At 42.4% G+C, this 24,450-nt stretch overlaps 4 protein-coding genes across 5 annotated transcripts; 1 reads left to right on the top strand and 3 right to left on the bottom strand.

Annotated features, from left to right (window-relative positions):
• Positions 1 to 108: 108 nt before the first annotated feature.
• Positions 109 to 6,225, top strand: rpap3 (RNA polymerase II associated protein 3). Of its 2 annotated transcripts, none has more exons than XM_047575503.1 (17): positions 109 to 279; positions 476 to 636; positions 733 to 891; positions 989 to 1,099; positions 1,172 to 1,299; positions 1,457 to 1,578; positions 2,039 to 2,109; positions 2,197 to 2,331; positions 2,412 to 2,539; positions 2,663 to 2,784; positions 2,919 to 2,989; positions 3,089 to 3,181; positions 4,189 to 4,388; positions 4,625 to 4,793; positions 4,917 to 5,014; positions 5,411 to 5,511; positions 5,618 to 6,225. In XM_047575503.1, exons 2-17 carry the CDS (start codon positions 484 to 486, stop codon positions 5,701 to 5,703), a joined length of 1,947 nt encoding a protein of 648 aa, XP_047431459.1. In that variant the 5' UTR covers positions 109 to 279; positions 476 to 483; the 3' UTR covers positions 5,704 to 6,225. The 2 variants fall into 2 exon arrangements, with proteins under 2 accessions (XP_047431459.1, XP_047431460.1); XM_047575504.1 differs by having other exon boundaries at positions 109 to 286.
• A 78-nt stretch (positions 6,226 to 6,303) lies between these two features.
• LOC125000126 (carcinoembryonic antigen-related cell adhesion molecule 5-like) lies at positions 6,304 to 11,067 on the bottom strand. Its single transcript, XM_047575505.1, has 9 exons — positions 10,954 to 11,067; positions 10,779 to 10,829; positions 10,343 to 10,591; positions 9,992 to 10,258; positions 9,560 to 9,856; positions 9,176 to 9,445; positions 7,143 to 7,418; positions 6,775 to 7,023; positions 6,304 to 6,689 (listed from the first exon to the last, which is right to left on the bottom strand). The coding sequence occupies exons 1-9, from the start codon at positions 11,042 to 11,044 to the stop codon at positions 6,670 to 6,672; spliced, it is 1,770 nt and encodes a 589-aa protein (XP_047431461.1). The 5' UTR covers positions 11,045 to 11,067; the 3' UTR covers positions 6,304 to 6,669.
• A 3,795-nt stretch (positions 11,068 to 14,862) lies between these two features.
• On the bottom strand, positions 14,863 to 18,197 carry LOC124999918. Its single transcript, XM_047575157.1, has 7 exons — positions 17,702 to 18,197; positions 17,271 to 17,327; positions 16,889 to 17,134; positions 16,547 to 16,804; positions 15,584 to 15,832; positions 15,391 to 15,499; positions 14,863 to 15,215 (listed from the first exon to the last, which is right to left on the bottom strand). The coding sequence occupies exons 1-6, from the start codon at positions 17,778 to 17,780 to the stop codon at positions 15,405 to 15,407; spliced, it is 984 nt and encodes a 327-aa protein (XP_047431113.1). The 5' UTR covers positions 17,781 to 18,197; the 3' UTR covers positions 14,863 to 15,215; positions 15,391 to 15,404.
• A 164-nt stretch (positions 18,198 to 18,361) lies between these two features.
• On the bottom strand, positions 18,362 to 24,135 carry LOC124999917 (mitogen-activated protein kinase 12-like). The gene is made up of 12 exons (XM_047575156.1): positions 23,767 to 24,135; positions 23,046 to 23,175; positions 22,830 to 22,888; positions 22,627 to 22,738; positions 22,509 to 22,538; positions 22,156 to 22,203; positions 21,953 to 22,067; positions 21,789 to 21,860; positions 21,595 to 21,674; positions 20,447 to 20,525; positions 20,185 to 20,358; positions 18,362 to 18,650 (listed from the first exon to the last, which is right to left on the bottom strand). Exons 1-12 carry the CDS (start codon positions 23,883 to 23,885, stop codon positions 18,586 to 18,588), a joined length of 1,083 nt encoding a protein of 360 aa, XP_047431112.1. The 5' UTR covers positions 23,886 to 24,135; the 3' UTR covers positions 18,362 to 18,585.
• Positions 24,136 to 24,450: the final 315 nt, after the last annotated feature.

Genomic DNA, 24,450 nt, shown 5'->3' with positions numbered 1-24,450 from the left:
CCAAATTTTATCTCTACTTTCCGACAACCTTGCGGTGTTTTGTTTATTTTAAGGCATCTGTTTGCCTTTGCAAACTAACACGTGAATTACAAATAAACACAGAGTGAATCGCCTGTCACGGTATAGACAATCTTTGGTTGCATCCTGCGCATGCGATATAGCGCCGCTGTCATGGCTCCGAATACAAACATAAAGCTGTGAATCGAGACCCTTTATTCCCTAGTGTTTAGTCAGACTAACTACGAGTGCATTTTAACTGTCACCCAGGAGAAGCGACAGGTATTCTGTAAGGTTCAAATAACTATAAAGTCCATTGTCTTCTCTTTATTCTCTAAATATGTGACGGCTTTTGCTAGCGAGCTAGCTGCTAGCCGCGAACAGCATGACGGCGTGATTCTCGACTTTTCCCTCTTGGCTCCGACTCTTAAGACAACACATGTTAAGACTTTGCCCACAACAAATGTCTGTGTCACAGGGAGCACCATGTCCGGGGGAAACAAGGCCGTTGAGTTACAGCTTCAGATGCGGCAAAACGCGGAGGATCTCCACGGCTTCATGAGGGAGCTAGAGAGCTGGGAGAAAGACATCAAGAAGAAGGACGAGGAGCTGAGGACAGGGGGAGTCCAGGAGAGTCAGGTTTGGTCCTGCTTTTTAACGCCCAACTCTGTCGTAAGCAGGCACTGTTTTTATTCGGGAAATCATTTCAGCATCTTGCTCTCTGCCGTGTTGTAGAAAAAGCTCCCACCCGTGCGCAACAGGGACTACAAAACCAAGAAGAAGAAGAAGAGGAGGAAGGAGGTCACTAGCAACGGTGACACAAGAACCGAGGAATCCAAGCAGGACTCAAGAATAAAAGCATACGACTATCGATCATGGGACAAGTTTGACGTGGTATCTAATGCATCTATTGCCCCTATTTGAAATCCTTTCAATCAGAACAGTGCATTAATGGCACAAGTCAACTACAACTTTTTGTTTTTCATGGTAGGACAAGGTTCTGGCTGAAATGGATAAGGAGGATTGTCCCGCAGAGTCAAATGAGTCGGACTCGGAGGAGGCTGCGGTCGATCAGGAGAGAGCACTGGCTGAGAAAGAAAAGGTAAACATAAACGAGAGGCGTTGCGGTGAAAACGAAGCACAAGTATCCCTGCTAACGCGGTTTGATTTCCAGGGCAACAAGTTTTTTAAGGATGGGAATTATGATGCTGCCATTGAATGTTACACCAGGGGGATGGGCGCTGACCCTTACAACCCAGTGCTTCCCACAAACAGAGCGACCGCCTTCTTCAGGCTCAAAAAGTGAGTACAGCATGTGGTATTCATCTGTATTGTGGTATGGCAGTATAATATTCTATTCTGTTAATATTGAGGTTAAAGTGGAGGTTTTGTACGTTTTAACCGTGTTGGCAGAAAGCTTTTATTTCCCTGTTGGTGATCAAGGGTTCCTCCTTTGCAGGTACGCAGTGGCAGAGTCCGACTGCAACCTAGCGATCGCTCTCAACACTAAATACTTCAAAGCGTATGCTCGCAGAGGAGCGGCTCGGTTCGCACTGAAGAAACATGAATCTGCCCTAGAAGGTAACACGTGGTTCCAAGGATGAGACAAGTTTTTATACGGACTAGTCGAACAACACTGTAATCTGATGAGATGTGTGTTTATACACCCCAAAACAATGAATGAACAATGAAGTTTCTTTTTCCTCCCTTTGTCACATCTTCTCATGGTTAACCCACATGAGGCAAACGTGTGCAGAAAGAATGGATTTATTCCACCCAGAGAAATGGTCAGAAGTGTTTACATGTGTATTAATATTTTCCTGTTGAGCAGATCATAAAAGATTCAAAGATCACCCCTCTAATCTGAAACTGTCTTATGATCTGGTCAGACTGATCTAATCGAGGCAGTTACGTAAAACATTTTTATTTTCATTGGCCTGTTATTCTGATTATTAGCGGAATTCTTGTGTCCATGGTAACATGACCATTGTCTCCTGATCTGAGTGCACTGAGATGACAAGATGAATCTGCTTCTGAACAGATTATGAGATGGTTCTGAACCTCGACCCTGGGAACTTGGAAGCACAGAATGAGGTGAAGAAAATCAAAGAGGTGAGCGTGCAGTAAAAATGTCTATTTGGCAATCGGCGCTCCGACCTCCTCCTCTCTGACGTCCGTCGAATGTTGCGTCTCTCTCAGGCCCTCGGACTTCAGGCGCCTGCTGTCCCGGGTGAAGCTGTGCAGACGGGGGAGGCTCCTGCAGCCGATCCCAATCAGCAGAGACTGATGGAGGAGCAGCAGAGGAGGCAGGAGGCAGTTGTCCAGAAAGACAGAGTAAGCTTTGCTGACAGCTTTTAGCTTGTGCTATTTTCCGAACCCTAAGATAAACTGTTGGTTGCTGGATGTGATTTCAGGGGAATGCTTACTTCAAAGAGGGAAAGTATGAAGCGGCTGTAGAGTGCTACACAAGAGGAATGGAGGCCGACGGCATGAACGTCCTTCTGCCCGCTAACAGAGCCATGGCCTTCCTCAAGCTGGAGAAGTAATTGAAAAAAAAAAAATCAGTTTATTATAAATTAGTGAAGGTTTTCCATTTTGTTTCTTTATAAGATGTTATTTAATTAATATTGCTGTCAGCACACTCATAGCAGACCTTCTGCTCTAGGTATAAAGAAGCTGAAGAGGACTGCACTAAAGCCATTTCCTTGGATGGTACTTACTCCAAGGCTTTCGCTCGCCGAGGCACAGCTAGAGTGGCCTTAGGGAAACTGGAGGAGGCCAAACAAGGTGCTGCACCACAACTACTAAAACTACATTTTATATCCAAGCAAAACATTTGTTGCAGAATTAGCAGTGTTCTTCTTTTCGTCCGTCTACTGCTGCGTTAATTCCCGTCTTTATTTCTGTTGTGCGTGCCACAGATTTTCAGCAGTTGTTGAAACTGGAACCGGGGAACAAGCAGGCCCTGAATGAACTCCAGAAACTCCAGATTGTACGTTTCAAAGCAAGATTACTGGTGCAAAATAGATGTTTAAGCTTCCACAGGCTCCTCTTTTCGTGATGCAGTTTTTCTCGTGTATTGTTCATGTAGGACACGGCCTCCAGTGGGCTTTTGCAAACAGAGGAGGACTCGCGGAGGAGAACCGTCCAGCCGATAGACAAACCAACGCACCTGCGCTCGACTGTGAGTTACAAATATCTCTTGATGCGACTTTGCTCCAGTGCATGAGTCAGATGTAAGCAAGAAAAAAATAACATTACGAATGCTTCATGTTGAATTTATTGGACAGATTAGTGCAGGGAGACGAGAGGGGAGATGGCACGGGGTGGTCTTAGACAGGTGCAAGGATTGTATCCTTAGCTCATTTAACAGATAAGTTAATATAGACTTAGACAGACTTTGTCACAGTAATGTTGCATATAAAAGTAAGCCCTCTGTACAAAAGTAGTTGGCAAAACGGTGTCCAAGTTGATGTGGTTGTTTGGCCAGTTGCATAGCAACAGCGCCGTGGATCGTGTCCCATGATGTTTCCTTGTCCGCTAAAGGAGGGATGTAAACGCCAACTGAGTGAGTCAACCCATAGAGTCCCGAAGTCGGGCACAGATGTACTGTGGTCGGTATGAACCAGGTCCTCAAAGCACTTCACATCCATTCAGCTGCCAAAGACTTCACATTCCCCATGAATACAGACTGCAGAGCCGACTCTAACCTTCGCCTGGCATCCCCAGCACTTCTTCTGAAGTCTCCCAGGCCACAGTCCCAGGACACGGACAGCGCTAGCAGCTTAATTACTGGAAGATGCCATCAGACACATAGACCGCTCTGTTGAACGCCACAGCCAAACACAAAAAGTCCAGAAAAAAACAAAAGATCCCAGTTTCAGTCTTCATTTAACAAAAAGATAAAAATACAAACAAATAACTTTGTGCTTTAGAGGAGGAAATAATTCACAAATGAATGTACACAGAAAGTCATGAAGGATATTGGGGAATGTGACAATGTTTTGCCTCCATCCTCACATGTTTTAGCAGTCTTTGTCCACCAGGTGGCGAAATAAAGCTTAACGGAGACTGAGCATCTGACTGCTGTTTTCTTCATTTTACCTTCACTGAAAGTCTCAGAACTGGCCATGGGATGTTGTTTATTTTATAAAGCTCAACAGCGCATTCTTTCTCCGTCCTGTTCTCCAGAAACCTCTGAGGAGGATTGACATCGAGGAAGTCAGCGGAAAGGTGACGGTGCCTGAGGAGGAATCTAGTGGGTCCAAGACCCTTGTCCAGGAGGTGGTGAAGAAGGCTGATGACGGATCTTCTCCACTGTCTACATCCCCCAGCGCCAAGATGATCAAAATTGAGGAGATATCAGATGTCCCCTCGCATGCATCTGAACAGTAAGTCCACTTTCTTTTATATTCATTTATGTCCTACTATGTGCTTTTATTGTATATTGTATTTTATATAGCTGCTAGATGTTTTTTTTATTGTTACGCTGCTATAGTTTCTGTTTTTATTGCTCCAGAACAAAAGAGCTTCCAATAAAACTTCTTCTTCTATTTGTTTTTTGTGCGTGTTCTTAACATAATTTCCACTCAGTAAACGGACATGATGTCCTGCTTCTTCTCACCAGAACCCCAGCTAGCAAAGAGGCAAAACAACCAGTTCATCCCCCTGAACCACCAGCCATACCCTCCTCCACAGTGACAGACCTGCCTCCTCCACCCGCCAACAGCTTCCAGCTGGAAGCCGACCTCCGCAAGATCGGGAAAGAGCCCGAAGTCATTTACAGATATCTACGGGTGAGCTTTTCCTGCTCTTTCTTCAGTTCAGAGCCATGAATTTGGATTTTGAAATAGTTGTAAAGAGTGAACAAAGAAATCAGACTTGGTAAAGTAAACGATCATCCTTGTTCTTGTTGACAGCAAATCAAGCCAGAAGAGTATGTTAAGCTTTTCCAGAACTCCCTAGAACCTCACATCCTCAATCAGATCCTGATGACACTGCATGGCTTCTATATCAAGTGAGTTCTTTAAATCCAGCTCGTAGGCAAAGTATCCGCACTCGACCTGCTTTCGTTTATTTCACTCCTCTAATAGAACCAGAACAGACACTATATGTTACTCTCTGCTGGTCAGCAATGGGAGCACATATTGTGACCCAAATATTCCCAGAGTTTGCTTCTGATTGATAAGCTGGTAGCTACATGCTACCAGCAACATCCCACCGATTAAGCACGTTTTGCTAGTAGTGTCTTTTTAAAAGGTTAAATCCAATTTCCACACTCCACTTCTCTGAGTTAAAAGAGCTGTAGTAACCTGTTTCCTGTAACCTGAGTTCTGTGAGTGTGAGTCGGATGCGGTTGAATTGTAGTTGTTTTATGAGTATATCGTGTGTATTAACATTAGCTTTTATGCAGGAATGAAGCCCCGGCCGTCACACTGGAGACCCTCAGCATTCTAGCAAGCGTGCGGCGCTTCAACATGGCCGTTATGTTCATGTCGTCCCTGGAGAAGAAAGGTGGAGTATCCTTGAAGCTCAGCTGCATCATACTTTCGTTTTCTCTTATTTCACACAATCCAGTCTATTTATAGTTTTCATACTTCACTTTTCTTTCCTCCCGCAGTACTTAAAGAGCTGTTTGACTTTCTTCACCAAGCCGACCTGGATGGATCAGCTGTTGCAGCCTTGCAGAAGAAGTACGGCGTCTGACACTTGAATTTAAGGCGTAGGTGCAAACTCAACACACTAGAGATTTCCAATCCAACTATTAGGATATATTCTAATAATCAATAAATATGCATTCATCTCACCTCCTTAGAATTGGACGAATGGACGAACTGTAATATATCAGCATGGTCCAGTTGGGCTTTATTTTGAAGTTGAATAAGTGGTTCCTTAAATCCATTAACAGACAAAAAAAAAAAAAAAAAGACTAGTGGCATACTTAACACACTGAGTTCAAGGTTTTTAAAATGAGACTTTATTTTTTAACCTGACACATATTTTACCGGGCTACTCAGTAAAACAAGAAGGACATTTTCTATGAACGGATTTCCAACTTTCTGCCATCTTAAACTCAATGTAAAAGTATGAATGGGTCTATGCAGTGTTTTCTTCCCGTTCCTAGACCTGCCAAATAAATCCTGCACTGGGCTAAACTGGCGTAGACTGTGCGAGAGACGAATTTGTTCAGTCTTTTTGGTCAACTATAAATAAAGTTGTATTTTGTAATTTGTGTGTGTGACGTCTTTGGAGCCCAGCATACCACCTCTCCAATGTGGAATGAATTTGCACCAGGTAATCAGCAACTGTATTGCAGCTCAGCATTTATTAAGGATAACAGTTGATATTGTTTAGTGAAGACAAATGAGAACAGAAAATTAGATTAGCCGTCTCTTATCCAAACCTTAAGAAGGCACACAATCTATACAGCTCGACCCCATCCCCCCACTTGTCTAATCTTGCTATAGGTTGTTGGAACCTGTCCCAGTGTACGTTGCATTAAAGGCAGGGAAACACCCTGGTCAGGTCTCAAGTCGCCCGCAATCAGAGAACACAATACTTGAACAAATATGTCATTGATGAAGGGATAACCAAAGTATATGTGTGATCTCTGCCGTCTGGAGAGCAGATAAAAACACTGTTTTGCAGTTGGAGCGCAGTTCTTCCAGTGCCTCAACATCCACACCATTGACCTGCAGTGAGAATTAGACTGAAGTTAGCGCGGATATCAGCTAGAAAGTACTCCTATATACAGCCAAACCTCAGACAACAGCCTACCGTAGACACTCAGGGTCTTGCGGACCGTCACTGTCTTCCCGCTGACGCCGTTCTCGGCGTGGCAGCTGATGGACTCACTGGCAACTTGGCGGCTCGCAGTGATGTCAATCGTGGGACTCGTCACGTTCTTCCCATACACGTTCCATGTGATGAAGCAGGGTGGAGTGCACTCAGCCGTGCACTTAAAGGTTGTCGTGACTCCGACTTGAAGGGAGTCTGGCCCTGAAATCACCACGTTCTTTGGTCCGTCTGCAAGAAAGAAGACAAAAAATACAAGAAACTTAAAACCGTAGTAAAAATCTACTCGAACACAAACAGAATAGCTAGTCAGTAACGGCAAAAGGAGTCGATTCCGATTGTTTTCTTACCAGGCACTATGACTGTGGTCTTGGCTGTTTCAGTTTTCTGTGTCGCTGCGCTAAAAGCCTCACAGGTAAGAGTAGCCTTGTACGAAGAGGTTATAGGTGTGAAGAGTATGGAGGTATTTCTGGAGAGGAGAGTGCCGTTGTAGAACCAGGCAATGGAACAGACGGGGAAGCAGCCCGCCAAACACTGCAGCACTGTCATTGATCCAGGCAGAGCGAACGTCACATCTCCCAACGGCCCTTTGTTTGGTTCCACTATTGCCACTTTTTCTGGTCCATCTAGAAAATGTAAGAAAGGTTAATCAATTGAATATTCATCTCTAATTAAGTAAATTACACATTTAATACTTGTAAGAAATTCACTGTTGTTTTTGGGTCTGGGTGCTATTGTGAAAAACAACCCAATTAGTTAAGCTTAGCTTAGCATAAAGACTGAAAGCTCAAGGAAACTGCTTGAATTTACAGAAGGAGAAAAATGCCATGGCGATATTTTGCACTTGCTTAACTAAATTTTTTTTAGCAACACATTCTAATCTGGTTGTGTTTGTTTACTGTAAAAATGTCAATTACGATGTGATTGAAATGTAATTTAAGATGTAGGCAAAGCCTGATAATGTAGCTATTTACATTATTGCCATGTTTGCCACCATGTTGCTAGCCTAGATCAGAATGGATGAACCTAACCAATAGTAGTGTTTCTCAAAATGTGTACTCATTGACTTCAGAAATGTCGCAAGTGCTATTCCAATTCAAAGTACGCATCTGACCAAGTACAGTCCAAAGGCTCAGATCTGTCCATTTTATTAGAGACACATCGAGAGGTTTGTTGACTTGTGTGGATTTGGTACAGCCATCCCAGTGTCCATTTTGCAGGCGTCATCAAGTGTGCTAGTGTTCCAGTTATGGAATTACCCTAATGTGTCTGAACTACCAAGTGTGCAAATCTGAAGTTTGCGTGTTGGCAACTGTAATTTCCAGAATAATTTTTTATGAAAGCATACAATTGGTTGCACTTCCTCTCCTCACCACTAGAGGCCACTTAAACAACTTACAAGTTCTTTATTGTTTTTCACAGCTGCCACGAGAGACGAAGATGTGAAACGCTGTCCTTAGATAATAGATTTAAAATTTGAATCCTTCAAATTCCTTAAGGACAATTATGTGCCAGAGGATCTAGTTAATGCAGTTAATGTCTTTAATATAAGTTATAAGTTAATGTCTATAATAATTTTTGCAGTTTTTCCAAAAAAAAAGTAACTGCTATTCCACGGGCTGACACAGTTTTAGTAAAGGCTGTGGACATGGCATTTGCTGTGTTTCCATTACCTCTGGAAATGCGCAAAACCCAAATATCACAATAAAAAAATGGTAATGGAGACACCTACATTTCGAAAAACCACTGAAATATCGCTAAAACACCATTACGCGCTCATGTGGTTTTTCAGACGTGTCAAAATTTTTTCATTTAATTATGGGATACCGGCATAGAAGTCTACGAAAGTTGCAGCTCATTTTCGCAATTTACTTTTCATTGGAAACGCGTACAAAGTCGAAATTTCAGAATTTAATTAACTTATTTATCGAATAACTGTAATGGGAACGCAGCTAGCAAGACCTAAAACTGTACACAAATTTGCACTTCTTCTTCTTAAGAAATGCCCGGTTGTTCATTGCACATTTTGTAATAGTGCAGTTCTTTAAATGTAAACACTTTCATCATGTTGTTCTTGGCACTAAAACAAAGGGAAACATTTAAAGTTGTTATAACACTTGTTTTGTTACAAATTGGGCTGTGGGCCCCTGAACTAAAATGAGTTTGACACCTCTGCCCTACAGCCTGAATGTAAAGTATTGCCCAGATGTGAACAGCATGTAAATTTACTTGGAAAACGGACCTTGAAATGTTACTTTCACCCTTTTATGCCACGTTGCATTTGCATGTGAGACATACTACATATAAGTAACAGCCACTATAGAGAGGAAAATACTGGATATTAGGCTTGAGATAACCGTATCAGCAACCTGCATATACTCACAGTTTATTTGCAATTGGTAGCCAACAGCCTGGATGGGGGCTACCCCCTCTATCACCACACACTTGTATAAACCAACATCTGTCGGCAGGACATGAGGGAAGTACAACGTAATGTTGTCAGGCGAGAATATCACTGTCTTAGATGCCGTCAGTAGTTGGTTGTTCTTCAGCCACAGAATGGAGGCAGGGTTCTGAGTGCCGACGCACTGGAGAATGAAAGGGTGTCCTTCCACTGGCGGAGTCTGAGAAACCGGCCTGACAGAAATGGGATCTGTGGGGATGGAACGTTCGAAACACCAAACGTGTAAGTTTAAAAAGAAATAGCTTCTCGTATTTGAACCCATTTTCATTCAGAAGTCTTGCTGGAGAAATACGACATACTCACTGATGACAGTTAAGTCCATAATGGCGGTGGATGTAACATGAGATGCTGCGTTAGTGGCTTCACAGATCAGAGGCTCATTTTTTGAGTATTCACGAAAAGTTATCTCCAGCTGATTTTCATATTTTGTACTATTCCCTTCGGTTAAGATTGGTAACTGGATTTGTTGTCCCTTGAAAGTCCTCCCCATGTACTTCCATGTGAAGATGCAGGGCGGTACACACAATGCAGAGCATGTGAATATGTACTTCTGGCCCAATGTCACGGTACTGTCACCAGCAATGCTAACGTCAGATAAACCTGAGGAACAAGGTTGAGAAAATTAGGTTGTGCTCACAGAGTTACACCAGAAAACACTGCATGTATTTATTGTCATCATTAAATCATTAATTAGATTTAAGTTCTCACATAGAAGGAAAAAAATATTTCACATACTTGCCACCCACAGATTGAGAACTGTAGAGATGAAGAGCTGCGAGACGGCGTTTTGAGCCTCGCAGATCAGAGTTTCTGAAACGATGCCGCTGGCGGGTGGAGAGACGGAGATCGTCTTGCCTTGTGCCGTGCTGAAAACCTCCTCTTCTAAGATAACGGTCCACGAGTAGGTGCAAGAGGGGTAGCAGTCAGCAGAGCAGGTGAAGTCGGATGCAGCACCGTAAGTCAGCATGGGCGGGCCGCTGATCTGTATGTTCTCCGGCCCGGCTGCAAATTGTGGAAAAACAACGTGGTTGAGAAGAAGCCCTCCTGAGGAGGTTCAGCTTTCCTCTTTGAGCCGGCCACTCATACCCGCCACTTGCAGCGTCTTTTCCGCGGAGGCCGACCTCCCCGTCGCAGGGTTGACCGCCGTGCAGGTCAGGGTCTGCGTGGGCTCCACGTGCAGAAGCGTCAGGCTCAGCTGCGACCCCTCAGAGGTCACGTTACCCCTGGTCCAGGTGAACCGGCAACTCGGATCGCACTCGGCAAAGCAGTTGAAACCGTACGGGATTCCCACTGTCACCACGCTGACCCCATCTATCACCAATGCGAACGGCCCATCTGTTAGAAGAAGTTAGAGGCCGAGTTACCGGGGACGTATTCCTTGTAAGTGCACTCATACTTGACGAATAAAGCTGATTCTGATTCTGATGTCTTCTAAGAACCATTCATATGTTACCAAACTCTAAACTAAATAACATTTTAAAGTCATAAAAACAAAAAAATATGGGAAGTAGAAGCGTCTTACACGGGGTGTCTGCTCTGATTCCACCCTGCTCAGTTTCACTGGCAGAAAAACCTTAAATATAAGAAAAGAGAATGAATGAAAAACAAGTTACAAATTTTAAATAATGAGCTTTTAAATGATCCAAAACTCCTGACTGCTGCAACCGTTCGATCATAACGTCCCCGTCTCCTCTTACCTGCCAGGCAGATGAGCAGCAGCGGCAGCAGACCGGCTGAGTGATGAACCATGGTGCAGCCCGAGCTAACTTTCCCCTCTCCTGTGACCATCCACGCTCTTATAACGCATGGGGGTAAAAGCCTTGCCCACTCTTATCAATGTCTCGTGCAACTCCCAAACAACAAGTGAGCTAATGTTCCTGTTAAAGGAGTGCAGTGCTCTGGTTATCAGCTGGGTTTATTCTCTGCGCAGGGTGTGCATGCGAGCAGCCGGTGTTTGTTCTCGTCTTCGAGGGTTGCATTTGTTTCTTTTGTGCCAGCAGACTTAACCCAGTTCAGATAATGTTTTCTCACATCGTCCCGCGGTTGCAGATGTAAAGATGTTAAACTCACTTAATCACGGCATCTTGATAAAATAGCAGCTGTGTATAAGATCTGATACGTTTGACTTTTCTTTTTTTGTAGTTCTGTTAATGGCTTTACCTTTATTTATAACTCTACTGTATGTAGTTCACTGAGAGGTGACATTAAACTCAAATAGCAACGGTGAGCTTGGAAACCTTAATTGTTGCAGATGAAGTTCCATTGATGACCACTATCCACTGATGACAGGTCCTACGGTCGACATGAGCATCAGAACTTGACCAAAGAGCATCAGAAAGAGATGGTCTGGTTTGATGACTTTTTTAACAGAATGTGGACACAGAAGTCTGTAATTTACCCGACTAAGAAACGTGTGCAGAATTAAATCTGGACACTATTGGCACCTAAGAGGAAGCTACCAGCTGCCTAAACACTGTTGCAGCCCACACACGCCCGTTCATGGCTGTATTCTCTCGTGGCCTCTTTCAGCAGGAAAACAGTTCTGGAAAAGTTCCCGGCAGTTTAAGGTTTGGCTTGGCCTTGAAATTTCCCACATCTCAACCTGATAAAGCATCTGCTAGATGTGGCTGGAAAACGAGTTCATGCTTGCCCCATGTCACAACTTAGGTAGGTGCATTTGGAGATATTTATTTAAACCGCACATTTAAACCTACAGTGACTTCTTTTTTTGGTTTAGTTTGTCACCTTTTATTATATCCATTCACTCATTAGCATCAATTTGAAGTAGTATTCCTGTTTTTGGTCTCCATTATCTGCTCTGGGGATATGTATAGCTACATACATAGCTGCTAATTTATCTGATGTGTGGGCCAGTCCTGTGGGCTATATGTTGGTTAGTATAACATATAATGATTTTTTTAATAGCATTATAACTGGAAACAACTAGACCTCCCCAGCTGATCCTCAAGATTAGTTTTCAATGGTAAAATAAAGTTAACAGTGCATATTGTAGTATAATTTAATAATCTAAAAAGAAGAAAAATGTTTTTTTAGTGGCTAGTATCAAGTGTGTAGTCTCTGATTACAACTGTTTACACAGACCTATTGCTAACAGTCAGTATCAGAAACAAATCTACATTTAATTAATATTTGTATTATTTTAATTTACAATTACAGTCACTATTAGAACACTTTCTTTAGAGACCTCTTTTGTTATTTTTAAACATTAACATACATATTTCAACTTTTTGTTTTTTCAAGATTCAAATTCAAGATCTTGTATTTTATTCTATTTATTCATTCATTTATTTATTTATTTAATTATTCTTTTCTACCACTGATGACGTGCACTAAATCTTTTGCACAACTGTGCATTGATAGTTGATCTTAAATCTCTGGTGGAATCAGAGGACTGAGATTTATTTATTTTTTTATCAAGACCAGTAGCAGTACAAGCCATTAAGTTTTATTTCTCAGACACTTTTGTTGTTGGATTGATATAAATACTGTCTATGTCCTTGAACTGTCACTACAATTTGCCAATACTGGATTATGAAAATTTTTAAACAGACTTTGAATTAACAATTAAAATTCATAAATATGTGTTTCAGATATGAACCTATTACAGTTTAAACACTTGGTGAGATTTATATGACTGATTATACTTAACAAAAGGCCTTTGGTCTGATTACTGATTCTTTTCTGTGATAAAGGATCAAATATTGCCACACACTTTCTCTGTCTACGTCACACTTTGGTTTGTTTTTTTGGCTTTCAAGTAGGGTACATTTTAGCTGAGCATGTTGTGGGCATGCTAAGCTAAAGCACGGTCAAATCTACTAAGCTAAAATTAACTTTAAAGGCTAGGTCTAGTCTATTAGGCCAAACTCAGTTAATAAAGCTTAGCTAAGAAGTCTGGCCTAGTCTGCCAAACGAAAATAGTTTATGCTGATATTTGCCAGTTCAACATTATGAAAACATGCACCTAAATTAGCTTAGCAGACAAGTAAACAGGTTGATAGAGGTATGTATGCTTAAAAACAGTGGTCTTATCTGTTAAGCTCAGTTAGCTAAATATTATTGAAAGCACATAACTTTTGGACAATTGGCTTAGCTAAACAGTGAGGTCTAGGATAAGTTAGTTTAGCTGCACTATGAAAACATGCAGTTCAATTAGCTTAATAGGCTAGCAGACAGGTGGTTACAGGCTTTGCTAAAATCTGTGGTCTAGTCTGCTATCTAATTTAGCTATTGACAAGACTACACCTCGGAAAACGTCAGCTCAGTTAGCTTAACAGAGCATAAGACAGAAATGGACTGTATGCTTAGCCATAAAGTGTGACCTTGTCTGTTAAACTAAATGCACTTTGTCAGTACAGGATTATAAAAAACATGCAGCATAGTCAGCTGGTGATATAAAGAGTCATCTTGTGTAATTGACCTAAATCAGTGAAAACCCTTGGACCATTTGCTTAGCTAAAAAGCATGGGCTAATTTGCAAAGATAAATTAGCTTAGCTGCTATTTGCCTTAGTAGATTTCTAAGCAGGTGGATAAGATAATCCTTTAATTTATCTGCTAGTTGGGAAATTTGCAGTGTTGAAACTGCATAGTTAAGGTGCTTAGCTAAAAAGTGTGGTCTAGTTCAGGTGTTCCCAAACATTTTGGAGCTGGAGACCCCTTACAAGGCAGAAAACTTTCGAGGACCACCTCATACTCCTTGCACCAATTAAACATATGTTTAGCACCGTTTTTGATTCCAGGTGCCACAGGAATTATCTAAATAGTAACCTTGGGCTTAGCGTCACTCAAAGTGGACGTACTGAAACATTTGTCCACTGTCGCAGGAGTTGTGCGGCAAGTGCCTCATGAGTAAAGCAACAGATACAGGAGAGTGACTCGTAACAGATTTATGTGGTGTCACAATCATATCAGACTTTTTATTGACCGAAAGCTAATGTAGGAGGAAATAGTTGGTTTAATATGTTTGTTTTATTGGCGGGGCGATCCCCACAGGTCATTATGAACTTTTTTAATAATATATTTATTACAAATTATTTTGCGGACCCCCAAGCTATGGCTCGGGGACCCCCAGTTTGAGAACCGTTGGTCTAGTCTGCTACGGAAAACATTTAGCATGGCGTGAGCTGGTAATACAGGGATATAAAGTGATTCTAACCAGTTGAGGAGGGTTGTGTTCACCCTATGCAGGGCGCAGGCAAAGAGTGGCATGGGTCCAGGACGCTGCAACGTACTGTTGAGTTGTCTATATGTGATGGTATTGTCACTGGCATGCAGACAAGATATGGTGAAATCCTTATTATTGTGGTTATGGACATGTTTTCAGTGTTAAATGCATTAAAAGATGTGATGCTGCATCATCACAATTCAGCCTGCAGGTGGAGACAAAGCAAAATAATGACTAAACCAGGCAAACTTGTGTCTTTACATGACAACGGTGTGGTTGTGTAACTCCATATGATTGATATTTGAGTTATTGCACAAGATAAGGTGGGAGTAATTATGGGTTATTATCTTTATTGGATCCTCTAGCAGAGCTCTAACCTTTACCATTATAACTGACAACATCAAGAATGGAAGTCATCATGCTGTCATATAGGCTTTATTTAAATGATATACCATGTACATTTGGTGTCAGAAGAAAAATCAGGTATCAGCGTATTTTATTCCGTGTACACATTTAAACTGTATTAATGTGAATCTTGCAAAAAAATTATTAGGCACCACATACACACATTCCTCACTGCCTACTCTAATATTTTAGCCTCATTCTACTTCACTTAGTGCAAAGTGCAAAGAGGGCCCAGCCCATTGTCAACATGCGAAACAAATGCATAAGAATAATATGTGGCGAGAGTCCGATTGCAGTTATGTGAGTCATGACATAGCCGAGGTTCAGCTACCTTTCTTCATTTGTCCGTTACAAAACCTGAAAGGATCTGACAGACAGAGACGAAAAGAGAAATGTTTCTTGTTCTTTTTTTATGAGAAATCCAAATCTGTTATTTAAGATAAAACAATGATAGCAAATAACAGTGTAATGCTGATTAAATATGAACAAAATAACAGTAAAAATTAAGTAATTTTTTTCCCATGCTGCAAAAAGAGTCTCACCTGTCTATAATGGATCAGAGTGTAAAAGCATTAGAAATGATGAAGGCTAACAGCAGCACAGCTGAAGTTTCTTGAGGACGCGTGGACAGGTTGTAGACTCCTCCTGCACCTGGACAATAAACAACAAGTGTGTAAAATCACATAGGAGAGTAGAATTATAACAATTTCAAACTCTTTTTTACAGGGTATCTACCTTGTAATTGCACCGTTTTTAAGGCTGTTGCTGTCTTCCTTGAAGCAATGTTTTGTGCCTCACACTTGAGGGTGATCGTCTCAAGTGGATGATCCACTGTCAACTCGATTACATTGCCTATCACAGACTGACTGCCCATGGACAACACGTAGCGACAAGAGGGTTGACATTCTGCAATGCACATGTATTTATAGTGTTGTGCAATTTGTACAATGGATGCGCCGGCGATATGAACCTTCGATGGACCAGCTGGAAGAACGACAGAGGATAGATCGTCAAGATCATGTAATGCACTTGCAACGAAACAGCAAATATGACACATTTGTGTTCTGCAGATATTCGTTTGCCACGTAGTTATGCCAACTAATTTTAAATGCTTACAACCTGTAGCCACACTAGGTTTAGTGCTTGATGAGCAACAGCAATTAGTGCTAATTAACATTCAAACCATCAGTACTTGTTTGATTCAGATTAGTTTAGTGCCTCCTTGGTTTAACTTTGTCTTTAGCTAAACTGGTTAACATGTAATCCAATTGGCTCAGTAGTTTTTTTTTTTGCTGGGAGCTAGAGTGGAAGGTTTGAAGTTCAGGCTGGCTAGCTTAGCTTAGCATAAAAATTGAATGGGGGAAACAGCTAGGGCCTACATGGCATTCATCATTTTCTTGTAGGGTATTAAACACAGACAACACACGGTGCCTCCCATAGGATTACCAAGGGGAAATTTTGGACTAGTGATGTGCAGACAGATACTGAAATATCGATACTTGCGATACCAGGCATTATGCTCTAAAATCAGTTCTCAAATCAAAATAATAATGTAATGTAATAATGTAGTAACACAGTGGAAGTAACTCTGTTTGGTTTTTCTGTTGTTGTATTAGCTCAGCTATATAGTAAATGAGGCAAACCTCTGTAGAGTGTTGCTCTCACCTCACTAGCTAATTCTGTGTATGCTTGACTTACTTATTATTGCTACGTTTCTAGTAGTAGAGACAAACAGCCCAGACACAGTATTGGTGGCTTTGCAGGTGACGGCTTTTAACTTGTCCGTCTCCTTGGGACTGATTGACAGAATGTTTCCATGACCGCCAATCCACGGGCCTTGATCGGTCTTCCAGGTGTAGTTGCAAGATGGCCGGCAGTAGGCGTTGCAGGTGTAGGTGTTGCTCGCACTGGGATTCAGCACGTCAGGGCCTGTGATGGTAACGTTGGCAGGTCCGGCTAAGGCCAGAGAGACAAACATGAGTCACATGTAGGAAAAGTTTAAGACAAAAGCTGGAGTACAGAATCCTGAACATGTCGTACCTAACACTTGGATTTTCTTAGTTGCCGTAGAAGTCCGATGGTTGAGCTCATCTCTGACTGTGCACGACACCGTAAGAGCCTCGCTCCATGTGCTGACAGTGAAAAATAGCTCATTGCCATTACCCTGGGCCATTTGCCCATCCATAGACATGGAGTAGGTACATTCAGTGCAGCTTGCGTCACACTCAACGCTGCTGGGCACACCCACAGTCACATAGGCTGGGCCAATAATTGCTACGTGCAATTCTAAAGATTAACAGTCATGATTAGTACAATAATTTAAAGATATTGATAGCACAAGAGCCACATGTAATGTATTTTGATGAGAAAATGACAAAACAACGCAATTTAGGAATTACAGTCTGAACGTTAAATCACATACCGTTATCGCTGGCTAGTTGAGCCTGGTCTACTTCTGAACACAGCCCAGGCTGAAGACCTAACACCACAGGCGGCGAGAGAATTAAGAATACATTATGATACCAAATTTGTCAGCTGACCCATACTAATCCATTAACATGTGCTGTGAAGCCGTTAGCTAATAGGATTGCAGCTTATTGGCATGCTAACAATACACTGATCATCTACGTGGCTTGTTACTGTTTAAATCGTGCTAATTTGACATTATATAGCCTAGAACATAAAGTAACATATAACAACAACAAGTAATGCGCATACAGTTAAGGAAGTAGAAATAAAGTTAACAGCCAGTCCATACGGCATCCCTCACTGTTCCACAGGGCTGTGTTATCGTGACACACATTTGACTCTCCCATTTGTTCTGTTCATCAAAAGAAATACCCCTCGAGTTACCTGCGAGGAACAACAGCAACACAAGCCTGCCGAGAGTCCACTGCCTTCCGTTTCGTTTAGACTCGCTCGAATTATCCATTTTCCCGTGAGAAGCTGAAATGTAGGGCCACTTGGAAATACACAACTGGGACAGCAGTAGGCAGGTAGGTTGATATCGGAAGTCAAACAGCCCTTATCAGGAGGCAGTAAAAAGAAAGCTGCCCTATTACTTACCAATGAAAGCTGCTGTTGTTAGCTGACGGCCAACTGCGACCTGCAGTGGTTGCAAACAAGATTCACTCTGAAATATTGCTTTTATATGCAGCTGAGATTTTCTTCAGCTGCATATAAAAGCTATTGATTTGTAAAATTGTAGAATGTTCACTTGTGAGAGTGGACGTTTGCAGAGCCGGCTTATGATTGTTAGAGATTATTGAGGCTGGTTTGGAGACCTGACAACCATTTGACTGCAACAAAATGTCTCAAATTTTATGTTGGAAAACACATATACTGAACTTTACTGTCTGACCCATTTTAATGTAATCACAGAAAGGGAACTGATTTCTTTTTCTTTTTTTTTTATTTGACTCCATCCACTTCTCCCTTTCCAGGAACCTCACCCACAGTTACGGAAAATGTCCCTTATCAGAGCAAATGATAAAAACGCAAACTGACAAAAGCTCCTTTCAATGGAGTAAGCATTAATTTATTTATGTCATTTCTGAGTAATGGACTAAAACAAGCTGGCGCATGTACAAAAAAAACAAAACAAAACAAAACAATGAAATACAGTGGCACAAATGATATTAATTTGAGGGTGAAACATTACTCCTACACAAACACAAAGAGTCAACAAGAAACTAATATGTCTGGGTGTGAATATGTACAGATCTGTGTGTTTGCTATTAAAGTGACGTCTCTTTCGAGTCCCGTGGCGGCCTGAAGGTCAGTATCTCTGTGAAAGTGTGACCTGTGCGAAAACACAAAAGAGAAGAGGATTATGCGTCAGATGTTCTAAATCAGATCTACAGCCCGAAGCCTCCACGACGGTTTCCGTGGACCCCGTTTAGTCCTTGTGTTTAGTTCCAACCAGACGTTCAGTTTCGAAGACTTGAGATCCAGTCACGTTTCACACCAACGTGATTTGTGATGCAGTAAAATAATGTAGCAGCTGCCGTTTCCAAAGAATCGCTACCGCTCTATCAGGACCGTGGGCAGTTGTTTGTTGTCTGTGTCATGACTGGGTGGAATGATTTACATTTTGGAACAGGCTCTGAAAGTCTTTCTTAGTCACTGAAATGCCACGTGCTAAGTTGCTAATTATTTATTAATGATCACCGCCCTGACGTTAGATATTTTAGAGACCGGCACAAAGCTCGGACTGTGACTCGAACTCGTTTCACTGCTGTGCTGTTTGAACCAGTGGCAGAAAGATCCCATGTACGAAAGGTAAAAGATATTAAATACTTTCATTAATTCTTGTTTAGATTAATTTGCTATGTAGTTAGTAGTTAGTTAACAGTTTACCCAAGTTCAGTCCACATTGTGTGTTCACATTACCAAAGGAATGCGGTCAATTCAATTCAATTTAAAACAAAACAAATGTGGACAAATGTGACCCAGATCATCTCTAAATGTGGTCTGAGCCTGGATTGTAAAATGCGACCTGTCCTGGACGTGTTCATGTCCCCATCTTAAACAGGTCACCTTTGATCCAATTGAATTGCCCGGTACGGTGTCTGAACGGGGCCTTTACAGCAGCGGGTTCCTGTTGCTATACATGTTGTAAGTGACAGCGTCAAGTTGGATCTTCAGTGACCTCCTCTGGCGAACAGTGAGAACTCGTAACGGTCTCTCTCTGGATTTGACTGGCACTTAAATTTTTAAGGTTTCAACCTCCTCAGGTCTGTCGTCATCGAATGGGGACGTTACGTTTTAGGTTTGTGGCTTGTTCTGCTTCATTTAGGCCTATTGTTCCCGTAAGGAGACCTTTTTTGTCTGCCATGTACTGGTAGCGAAGGGTCGTTTATTTATTCTTATAACTTTTCTAGTTTAATATGACATGCAAATTTACCAAATTCACAAGTACTCATTTGAGGACGTTGGGATTTCATCGTTTCCAATTCTGCATTTGCATTAAAATTAACAGTTTTTTACTTTGGTACAGTTAAAGTGACTAAAAATTGTAATATACAGCGAAATAATCCTTGTGTCCACATTTTTTTTCTCAAAAGCTACTTCCAGTTCAAAGATGATGCTTATTTATTATAGTTCTTTGGTTTTACTAATCCCAAATACCTAAAGATCTTAATCTTATCTTAAAGAAATTAAAATGCATTCCAAACAAATGCTTAGGTCTCAGCAGTTATATGGCTGCAGCTGGAAAGACTGCATGAGAGCAGTGGCATTTTAAATTTAAGCTGAAATATGTATTTGTCACATCTGCTGACTCCTTTGACATGTTGAAACTGAACCTCCTCTTAACCTAACATTTTGACTCTTACGTTTCCACTGGTCCAGAGGCAGGTCTGTGTTGTCCATGGTCTGATCGTACGGCAGCGCCTCCGTCTCCTCCTCTGTGTCTCTGTACTCGCTGAAGAAAGGGAGGTCGAGAGCCTCCGAGGCGCTCACCCTCTGCTCGGGGTCCAGGAGCAGCATCTTCTCCAGGACGGACACCGCTGCAGTGCAGAAAGAAAACGCTTAAAGGTGAGGGTTGAGCCGAACCAAAGAGGGGGGACGGACTGGAGAGGGAACGTCTTCACGTACCGTTTGAGCTGGCTTTGGAGAAAATGGAGTGCAAATCTTTCTTTGGCACTTTTGCAAGACTTCGGATGTAGTTTTTGGCCTGATGAGAGAGGGAGTGGATAGAAAGGTGTTAAGCTTTGTAGCATAGGTCATCAACAGAGGGTCTGTGACCCCTAGAGGGTCTGTGGAGGTACTGCAGGGTGGGTCGCAAAATCTGTGGTTGATTAGACATTTTTTTATATATTTTCAAATTTTCCTCTGCAGTTTCCCCCCATAAATTAAAATTTCTTTAAATACACATCAACATATATCCAACATATTTTAGTAAAGGGGTAAATGGAGGCAGAAGATTAGCAGAAGCTAACAGTGCAGCTCCCTTCCATGAGGCCAGATTGGATCGCTTTCCCTTTCTTTTCTTTATATGTCAGTTATACAGCAGTTAGGTAAGTTTATGTTCACAGCAGTTGCCCGGCTACCCAACTATTGAACACGTTTGAAGTAAAAAAAAATAATATTTGAACCTTTGGATAATTTTAATAGCTTAATATTGAATGCAAAATGCTGATAATAATCAACAGCACTAGGCTGAGTTTAATATAATACACATATAGTTGGTAGGGGGTCCTTACTTAATCTCCCCATCAGTTTGGGGGTCCTTGGTCTAAAAAATGACCCCTGCTTTATAGACTAGTATAAGCCTTTTTCCTGGCTAATTTTTTTTGCCTTTTGGTTTGTCTCATGTGAACAACACACATAAACACGCGACGACAGTGTGTCCCCAACTCGGGTGCATGCACTAATGTCCCACTTGCCTTGACTGAAATACGGCCTGACTCTGAATGTTGGAAACCGAATATGATGTTTACATATTTCACGTGAAATTTGGAATATTGTCTGGAATAACAGCGGAATATTTGTGCGCGAGTAGACCCACTGAAGTGCAGACAACAGCGGCTGAGGTCAACTAAATCCGTCATAACGGATTCCAACCCGGGGGAAAGTATAAACAGAAACCATTCCTGCAGCATACTCTGCTTCTCCACTTCTCGCTGCAGTCCAAACTCACCACAGCTGCGGTTCTCTTTGAGGTTGGAGAACAAACTGCAAAACCTTCGACAACTTTCAACCGCGCAAACCGGCCGTAACAGTAATCTTTGGTTATCACTTACATCTTGGCTCTGTAGTTTCACGACAAAGTCTGCAGCTGGGGTTCCAGTAATCTTCATGATCTCTCTCAGCTGGTCCAGGTCTGACAGATGCTACGGTTAAGAATCTCCTCGGATTTTTATCATTCAAATGTGAGCTTCCCACTCAAGTGCAACAGTGGCTGGTAACACCACTGAGCACTGACAGTCAAGGATACGATCGTTCCCTTTGAACAGCGGCTTTCCCAGCAGCATCTCCGCCATGATGCAACCTGCCGACCAGATGTCCACTGCAACACAAAGCAAAACCCCACCTTTCCACGTGACTTCCAGGTGACAGAATCCCGTTCCCTGCCCTCCCCGCGAGGCGCGAGAGTTTTACCGGTTTGCGTGTAGTGCATCCAGTTGAGGATGACCTCGGGGGCTCTGTACCAGCGTGTCACCACGTAGCCGGTCATTTCGGCATCGGCCTGCCTCGCCAGGCCGAAGTCAAGGATCTGAGATCATACAAAATTTCATAAAGACACCAGACGATTCAAATCGAGATAGATTTTTATTTATTTTTTAAAAATAAAGTTGAGTTACCTTCAACTCACAGTCTGGGTTAATGGCTAAATTTCCTGGTTTAAGGTCCTGAGAGAAAACAGAAACATGAGACAAAGGAAATAAATACGTCATAGTGACTGATATTAATTCATGAGTTGTAGTTATAGTTCATTGTCGCTGCAGATATTGAGAGAACTCCGAAGTTCAGGTAGAAGATATAAAGACACTTAAGTAATTCAGGCCAACACACATCTTGTCTTGAACTAAGAAAGACACAAATCCAAAGCAAGTCTCCCTGTGTGGGAATCAATGAATGGGACTCAGAGAGAAAAAGAACAAGCCCCAACCCCCCATCCAAAAGCTCATAGTGTGAGAGGTCAGAGTTCACGCACCCTGTGGATGATCCCCGCAGAGTGGATATACTGCAGACAGAAAGAGACACAAGCAACATCAGCTCCACTTCTCACTTTTTTACTCTCGCAAAATCATCGACTTTGTCTTCCCCTTCACCTTGAGCCCTTTCAGCATCTGATAGACGAGGAACTGGACCCTGTCCTCCGTTAACCGCTCCAGCTTCATCAGCTTGCCGAGGTCCGTGCCCATGAACGGCATCACCAGGTAGCTGCGGGGTGGAGCAAAGGGAGGAGCGGGATCAGAACAAATGAACTCCGCCCAAATCTGGCATTAGCGTTTGTGAAAGACGGGAAACTTACAAGTCACGAAACCGGTCCAGTGAGATTTCGGCAGTGAAAACATCCAACAGTCCAATTACCTGACAGAGACAATCGGGCAAAATAAAAGACAGATTAAAGTCTATCTTGGGTAGTGTTGTCATCACATATTTTCCGCCTCTGTGGAACTGCTTCTGTGCCACGCATTAACTTTATACACCGTGTTTCTCCAACGCCTTTTCTCCAGAGCTTCCTTACATTTTCATGCTTCATGTGTTTGAGGAGTCGCAGCTCTCTGTAGGCCCGTTTGGCAAAGAGTTTGGACTGGAACGGCCTGTGGAGCTTCTTGATGGCCACCTGTGACCCATTCCGGCGATCCCATGCAGAACTGAAAGTGCGCAGAAGTGGAATTTAAACCAAAAAAATGCTTAGTGAAACAGTTTTAGTCATGTAGATGTCTGAAATTAAGTCTGCTGAGTAACGTCTGGAGTCAACCGTGCTTTCATTATTAAATACTCCTATGTCCTTCCTGCCTGACCAGTCACAGTGTCTTCTGTGAAAGAAAGGCACATTTTTGAAGACAAAGTAGAGGTGCACTTCTATTCTACGCACTTAACTTGGGTTCTTTTTGACTTCTAACAATGAGATTGGGGGTGGTTTTCTTTGTTGACCCACATCCAAACAACACAATGCAATGAGGGGCCCTGCAGAGCCAGCTGTGGAGACTGACCACAATATCCCCCACAGCAAGAAGCTGCTGCTTAACACAATAGTATACTTAAGTAAAAAATAAAAGAGACCACCTTCCACTTTAAGAAAAAGTAACACAAGATGACCAATTATAGAGGTCGGCGAGATATTACTGTTCCCTTTTAAATACGGATGTGTTTACCTCTGTTGTAGTGACGGCATTTACTTGACATGAAACAGGTTTCTATGCTTAAAGAGCCCAGAGTTAACGCTCAGTTCCTGAACTCACCACACGGTCCCATAGGCTCCCGTTCCGACCTGTTTCAAGTCTCGGTACCTCTCCGGTACCTCCCACACGGTTCTGTTGACCTCCTGCCGGTAGAATCCCGTCCTGGACCGCACTGCCATGCCCTACCTACCTACCGACGAGACGAGGTTGAGGTCAGGATGTGGGTCCGCTGCGTAATCTCATGTGAAGAAACACGGGGTTGTTGCTTTCGAAGCGCAAGACGCGCCGTCGGCTCCTCAACGCAGATTCCTCCAGATGAGCCAGTCGACCACTGTGCGCCTCGCAGGGTCGCCAGTCACACCCCCAACAAATACATGCACATTGTTAGTCGTTGTTCGTGCATCCCGGTCGCTAAGGGCAGTCTATGGGTGTGTCTACAATGTTGAGGAGAAAAGGAGCCTAAACATCTGTCCACCCTAAGGTTACACTGCTGCTGTGACCCGCTGCGGAAATGTTCGCCACTTTACCTCCGTGATCCTCACAGACGGATGGACATTTAAAGAGCTTTACTCATTGTAAGGTTTTACATGTTTAAACTGGGATAAGAATAACACTAATATGCATAGTATAGTATAGTATAGTATAGTATAGTATAGTATAGTATAGTATAGTGTTAATAGTATAGTAGTAGCCTATATTAGTATTTTATCTTACACTTTAGTAGCCTACTGGTATTTTAGTAGC

Source organism: Mugil cephalus, chromosome 22, assembly GCF_022458985.1.
Source record: "Mugil cephalus isolate CIBA_MC_2020 chromosome 22, CIBA_Mcephalus_1.1, whole genome shotgun sequence".
NCBI classification, from domain to species: domain Eukaryota; kingdom Metazoa; phylum Chordata; class Actinopteri; order Mugiliformes; family Mugilidae; genus Mugil; species Mugil cephalus.
This window is presented reverse-complemented; position numbering and strand designations above follow the sequence as displayed.

Excerpts from the sequence above, each read along its gene's own strand:
- LOC124999917 (XM_047575156.1), bottom strand. The coding sequence starts at position 23,885 with ATGGCAGTGCGGTCCAGGACGGGATTCTACCGGCAGGAGGTCAACAGA. Across the intron at positions 22,539-22,626 it reads AGATGCTGAAAGGGCTCAAG|TATATCCACTCTGCGGGGAT; the intron begins GTGAAGGGGAAG and ends TTCTGTCTGCAG. Across the intron at positions 22,068-22,155 it reads ACCCAGACTGTGAGTTGAAG|ATCCTTGACTTCGGCCTGGC; the intron begins GTAACTCAACTT and ends GTATGATCTCAG.
- rpap3 (XM_047575503.1), top strand. The coding sequence starts at position 484 with ATGTCCGGGGGAAACAAGGCCGTTGAGTTACAGCTTCAGATGCGGCAA. Across the intron at positions 1,300-1,456 it reads GCCTTCTTCAGGCTCAAAAA|GTACGCAGTGGCAGAGTCCG; the intron begins GTGAGTACAGCA and ends CCTCCTTTGCAG. Across the intron at positions 2,785-2,918 it reads ACTGGAGGAGGCCAAACAAG|ATTTTCAGCAGTTGTTGAAA; the intron begins GTGCTGCACCAC and ends TGCGTGCCACAG.
- LOC124999918 (XM_047575157.1), bottom strand. The coding sequence starts at position 17,780 with ATGGATAATTCGAGCGAGTCTAAACGAAACGGAAGGCAGTGGACTCTC. Across the intron at positions 17,135-17,270 it reads TCAACTAGCCAGCGATAACG|AATTGCACGTAGCAATTATT; the intron begins GTATGTGATTTA and ends GTTAATCTTTAG. Across the intron at positions 16,805-16,888 it reads TAAGAAAATCCAAGTGTTAG|CCGGACCTGCCAACGTTACC; the intron begins GTACGACATGTT and ends CTCTGGCCTTAG.
- LOC125000126 (XM_047575505.1), bottom strand. The coding sequence starts at position 11,044 with ATGGTCACAGGAGAGGGGAAAGTTAGCTCGGGCTGCACCATGGTTCAT. Across the intron at positions 9,446-9,559 it reads TATGGACTTAACTGTCATCA|ATCCCATTTCTGTCAGGCCG; the intron begins GTGAGTATGTCG and ends CCATCCCCACAG. Across the intron at positions 7,024-7,142 it reads GACCACAGTCATAGTGCCTG|ACGGACCAAAGAACGTGGTG; the intron begins GTAAGAAAACAA and ends TCTTTCTTGCAG.